The following is a 6,039-nucleotide window of genomic DNA, read 5'->3' as shown; positions in this document are numbered from 1 at the left end:
TTAGCCAATAGGATAGTGACCAGTAGGCATAATTATTGCTGTGTGTATAAATATACGGATATCTGCGCAATAAAATTGAAGCTTGTACTACCACTCATATTGAGCTGATCACTTGCTTCCCTGTGCCAAACTCAGCAGGTCCCTGCACCCGCAAGTGGCGCCCGAACAGGGACAACATGGAACCGAGGCGCGGTGAGGACAAGCACTGATTAGCAGCAAATCGGAGGGCAGAAGATTGCCTAGACTGACCTAAAAAGGGGTCTTCACGGTCTGGAGGGCTACCAGTGTGGATAAACACGGAGCTGCACAAATCGCGGACAGACGCAGCGCGGATAGATGCAGAGAAAAGGCCAGCACTATGCATAAGGACATAGCCCTCAACTTATTGCAACGCTTTTTAGAAAAGCGAGGGGTAGAAGGAATTAAGCATATTTCAGGGCTTATAGCCTTTGGGGTAGCAAAGGAATTTTTTGGTAACCCTGAGTCATACTTTGATGTGGAAGAATGGAGAACTTATGGGGACTGTTTGTGGGATTTAGCTATAGATGATGATAAAATGGTTAAAAAATTAATGAAACCGTGGCGGGAAACTATTAGTAGTTTAAAAAGATACAAGTTAGAACAGCAAGTTGCAGCTGTGGCTACCCAGAAATTAGGAGATCAGCCCCTAGAATCAGAGGGACTGTTCTCGGTGGGAGGCGATTACTCGCCTATACCACCGTCTGGGTTGACCGATAACTGTTGAGCCACGGCACCCGTCGCCAGGGCCCCCCAGGGCGTCACTCCCTTCCCCCCCTCCCCCCCCCCCCCCCCAGTAAAAGGGCGTCACACACACACACACACACACACACCCCTAGTAAAATAGTAAAAGCCCGGATGCAGATCAGGAGGCATGGCCTACGGCACCACCCCTTCCGACCACGGTCGAAACTGGGATACAAGTCTCAGGAGCAGAAGATGAGGTTTCCGACAACGAGGAGGAGGTGGTGGGGCGACTCATTTTAAAACTGAAAGAGGATACACCCAGGGAGAGCCTTAAGGCTCCCACTAAGCCACTGCCAAAGCCCTCCCCACAGGGGATAGAAAGGGTTAATTGACAGGCGATAGCCAGAGAGGCGGCAGATGCTCAGGACTTTGAATTGCTGAGCCCCCTCGCTGATCAGGCTTTCCCAGTAACCTATGGGCAGGGGGCTGCGGGTCTGCAGGGAGCTCACACCCTGCTTGACTGGAAACTACTATCCCAGCTGAGAGCCACAGTAGAGAGTGGGTTGCATAGTGAGCCGACCAAACAGCTGCTTAATTATATTTGGGGCAGCAGTATTTTATGTCCCGAGGACATCAAAACTATTGTAAGAATGATTATGACACAATCTGGCCAGCTGTTATGGCAGGCTCACTGGCAACGCATATGTGATATCAGTGCTCACACGCCCCGACCACCGGGAGATCCTTTAGAATACGTAACTACCGAGCAATTAATGGGGGTTGGGAGATTTGCATCGGTGGATATGCAGGTACAGCTAGGGCCGGAGATCAACAGTAGCCGCTCCCGTGTAATACTCCAACTCCGCTCTACCGGCCCACCACGAGATGGCGCCGCCGCCCACGATCCCAACACCTGCCCCACCTGTGATGCAGCCCGCCTACAGTCAGACGCCGCCAGATCACACCAACTACAACCAGCCACAAGGGAGAGCCTCGGACTGGATTTGGAAACCGCAGTAGAAGTGACTTTAATAGATCAGCGGCCATTAAAAATACCGACAACTTTTGAAGGACCACTGCTTATCAACAGAAGGCTGCAAGGAGCATTGTTGTTTGGATGGTCCTCTAGCGGATTAAAGGAACTCTTTGTGCTACCAGGAGTTACTGATGCGGACTACAATGGAATAGTACAAATCATGGCCCAAACAAGCTTCCCACCCATCCACATCCCGAAGGGAAGCAAGATTGCTCAATTAGTCCCTGTACCTGTACTTACAGCAGACCTGCAAACCGCATCAGAACGAGAACGTGGCAGTCAAGGATTTGGATCAACCGGGGGTTTGGTATTATTAACGTTACCTACGATGTCCAGTAGAGCGAAAAGAGACGCTCATGGTCTAACACCTGACTGTAAAGATGATGTTGAATTATGGTCAGCAACCGCGCAGATATTTGCCTCCTTCTTCACACCAGGGCTAGCAGCCGTGCGGGCGCTGACATCAATAGAAAAGTTGGCATGCTGGACAGTGAAACAGTTCAACGCAACTACCGACACCCTCTCTCAAATGATGGATGATATGGTCAGTCTACGACACTCAGTGTTGCAGAATCGGGCAGCCATTGACTTTTTGCTGCCTTGGCTCAGAATGGGGCTCAATAAAAAGGTATGGGATCTTGATCCAGACAGGAGACTTAGGGATTAATTAAATGTCCGACAAGAGGGTTATATTGTCACTCTCCATGTATGCTCTTGGTCTGAAAACTAATGAATTTTCACAGAATCACAGAATTTCTAGGTTGGAAGAGACCTCAAGATCATCGAGTCCAACCTCTGACCTAACACTAACAGTCCCCACTAAACCATATCCCTAAGCTCTACATCTAAACGTCTTTTAAAGACTTCCAGGGATGGTGACTCCACCACTTCCCTGGGCAGCCTGTTCCAATGTCGAACAACCCTTCCGGTAAAGAAGTTCTTCCTAACATCCAGCCTAAAACTCCCCTGGGGCAACTTAAGCCCATTCCCCCTCGTCCTGTCACCAGGCACATGGGAGAATAGACCAATCCCCACCCCGCTACAGCCTCCTTTAAGGTATCTGTAAAGAGCCATAAGGTCGCCCCTGAGCCTCCTTTTCTCCAGGCTGAACAAGCCCAGCTCCCTCAGCCGCTCCTCGTAGGACTTGTTCTCCAAACCCCTCACCAGCTTCGTCGCCCTTCTCTGGACCCGCTCAAGCACCTCGATGTCCTTGTAGCGAGGAGCCCAAAACTGAACACAGTACTCGAGGTGCACCCTCACCAGAGCCGAGTACAGGGGGATGATCACCTCCCTAGCCCTGCTGGTCACACTGTTTCTGATAAAAGCCAGGATGCCGTTGGCCTTCTTGGCCACCTGAGCACACTGCTGGCTCATATTCAGCCGACTATCAACCATCACTCCCAGGTCCTTCTCTGCCTGGCAGCTCTCCAACCACTCCTCTCCCAGCCTGTAGCTCTGCTTGGCGTTATTGCACCCCAGGTGCAGGACCCGGCACTTGGCCTTGTTGAACTTCATGGAGTTGACCTCAGCCCATCGGTGCAGCCTATCCAGATCCTCCTGCAGAGCCTTCCTACCCTCGAGCAGATATGTTCTAAGGATATCAAGAGAGGGTTTGGGGACATGGCTGGGCAGGAAAGCTAGGAGAATAAGGATGAATTAGGGATGTCCAGAAAGGGTTGATGATAGGAATATTTTGGAGATACGCAGGGAGGTCCTCAGCCTGCAGGTAATTGCCCAAAGAGCACAGTGTTCTGGGCATTTTCTCAGAGCACAGGGGAGTAGAGAGGGGCCAGCTTTCCTGTGATTCCTCAAACCCTCCAGTTCACATTTTTTCCCACAGCACCTAAACCACCGCCACCATCTATTTATTCTCTCGAGTATGTGGATCCCAAATTTGTTTTGTCCTCTCAAATTTTTTGGCCATGGGTCAGCAAAGCCATTGATGAGTGTCAGGAGCTGGTTGCACTGCAGAATGTAGATGGCTCTTGGACCCTCAGCTCAAGCTTAGCTTCTGCACTGCAAGTCGATGAGGCTGAAATCAAGGGAAAGATGCCTGGTGAGGTAAGGAGATAATCCTTTGTGGTGCCAGGGTGTAGACTTGGGGCAGTGGGAACACCTTGGCTGGTGGAACCCCTTGGAATCCCAGGGCACCCAGAGGTGAGTGGAGGGGTCAGGAACCAGAGTCACAAAGGAAGAGGTGCTCAACAATGTCAGCGGGTCTGAGTCATTGTTCTTCTACAGGTCACGGAGCCAAGCATCTGGGCCACAGTACTGGCTGTGACCTGGCTGCAGAAGAAAAACAGGTATTATCAAGGCCTATGTGAGTTGCTGGAGGCCAAGGCTGTGACCTGGCTGTGCAGCCGAGCTGGTGAGTCTCGTTTTCCAGATCTCCACAGAACGGCTTCCTCCCTGCTCTCTCCAGTGAGGCCTACTAGAGGCCTAGTAGTGGACCTCTTCAGGACCACTATTTCCTGGGAGTCCTGTGTCCCCTTTCTTCTTTCTGCCTGTGGACCTTTCTTCCTGCCTTACTCCCATGGTGTCCCTATCTCTCCCTCATTGCAGCGTCCCAGTTGGACAAATGCCTGGAGGCAGCCAACACCCTCCTCGAGAGCAGCGTGGAGCTTGTTGCAGGAAGAACGGCCGAAAACATGACAGACACTAGTATGGTTGGATCATGCTCCATTTTATTACCCGAATAGCCTGACTTTTATAGTGAACTTAACAGGGGCGGATAGTGTCTCACACAAGATTATTGGTCAAAAGCACTCAGACAAACAACTACAAGAAAACAACCCCCTTGTGATTAGCAGTCATGTAGACCGTGTCCTTGAAGCCAACTACCGGCAACAATATTTTTCTAAATTCCTCAGCTGGGTGATGTGGGAACACTGTCATTGGAACTTCTCATAGTCATCCTGGTAGCTTGGTTTGCTCAGATGCAGCAAGCCATGGGATCTTTGCTGTTTCAAAAATCCCTCAACAGGAGCTGAGTGTTTTTAGGCTCTGAGCACAACACATGCCTTGTGCTGCAGACCATCAGCATCTGTGGAATAAAACAGGACCACAAAACACAGCTTAAACTTCTTCACAGCTTTTCTTCTACTAGGTGAGCTGCATTTGTAGCATGCTGAACTCCTGAACAGTTCACAGCCTCCGGCATGTTTGGTTTGGGTGGGAGTGAGAGTTGGAGATAGCCTCTTCTAATTGTGCCTATCATCAACATCTCCAGAGACGGTCCATCGTGGCCTAACAGAAACATGTTAGAGTGTGGGTGAATCACCATTTTGAGTCGCCTATCCATCCCAGGATTTCTATGGACCACCTAGGTGTTTTCCTTCATCTTCATTTCCCTCTAAAGTCTTTACAGTCATGGGGAGGGAATCATCAGGGTTATTATTATGCTCATCTGCAATGCTGGGAAAACCCTAGGAAGGGGCCCGTTTCTGTGTCCTCGTGTCGACTGGGACAGAGTAAATGTTCTTCATATGGTATGGTGTTGTGTTTTGAATTTAGGATGAGAATAATGTTGATAAAACAACAATGGTTTAGTTGTTGTGGAACAGTGCTTATACTAAGACAAGGACTTTTCAGCTTCTCACTCTAGCCTGCCATTGAGGAGGCTGGGGGTGCACAAGAAACTGGGCTGGGAGTGGACAGAATTAGGACAGCTAACCCAAACAGCCAAAAGGGTATTCCATACCATATGATGTCACGCTGAATAATAAATATGGGATGGCTGGCCAGAGTGAGTGCTGGGGCCGCTGCTTGGGGATGGCATGGGAAGGGCATCAGTCAGCAGGTGATGAGTGATGCATTGTGCATCACTTGCTTTCCATATCCTCTTATCATTATTATTTATATTTGTTAATACTATTTTTACTACTATTACTATTATTATTAGTTTTCCTTCGTTTTCTGTCCTATTAAACTGTCTTTATCTCAACCAACAAGCTTTTATCATTTTTTTCCCCAATTCTACCCCCCATCCTCCTGTGTGTGTGTTTGGTGTGCGTTTTTGGAAGGGGGGTGGGGTGGGAGGAGGGTGGTGAGTGAACATCTGTGTGGTCCTTACCTGCCTGCTGGGTTAAACCACAACACTCCAGACATGGACTTTCCCTGGGCAGACAGTGAGGCACATTCTGGGTATTTACTACAAGAATGCGCTAGGTGATGCTCCTTGCCCACTTAACCATCACTCAGCCACCTACTGGCAATCCTGAACATAGAGCCCCAAACCTACAGGACAAAACAGACGATAAATGCAGCGCCAATTCTTCTACTGATACGAAAAAGGACAT

At 49.5% G+C, this 6,039-nt stretch overlaps 1 protein-coding gene across 1 annotated transcript; it reads left to right on the top strand.

The window, feature by feature from the left end:
* Positions 1-3,536: 3,536 nt before the first annotated feature.
* LOC137844597 (von Willebrand factor A domain-containing protein 5A-like) lies at positions 3,537-5,597 on the top strand. Its single transcript, XM_068661067.1, has 3 exons — positions 3,537-3,802; positions 3,983-4,109; positions 4,304-5,597. The coding sequence occupies exons 1-3, from the start codon at positions 3,791-3,793 to the stop codon at positions 4,438-4,440; spliced, it is 276 nt and encodes a 91-aa protein (XP_068517168.1). The 5' UTR covers positions 3,537-3,790; the 3' UTR covers positions 4,441-5,597.
* Positions 5,598-6,039: the final 442 nt, after the last annotated feature.

This window comes from Anas acuta, chromosome 25 (assembly GCF_963932015.1).
Source record: "Anas acuta chromosome 25, bAnaAcu1.1, whole genome shotgun sequence".
Classification (NCBI taxonomy): domain Eukaryota; kingdom Metazoa; phylum Chordata; class Aves; order Anseriformes; family Anatidae; genus Anas; species Anas acuta.
The sequence above is the reverse complement of the archived record's forward strand: the minus strand, read 5'-3'. Positions and strand labels throughout refer to the sequence as shown.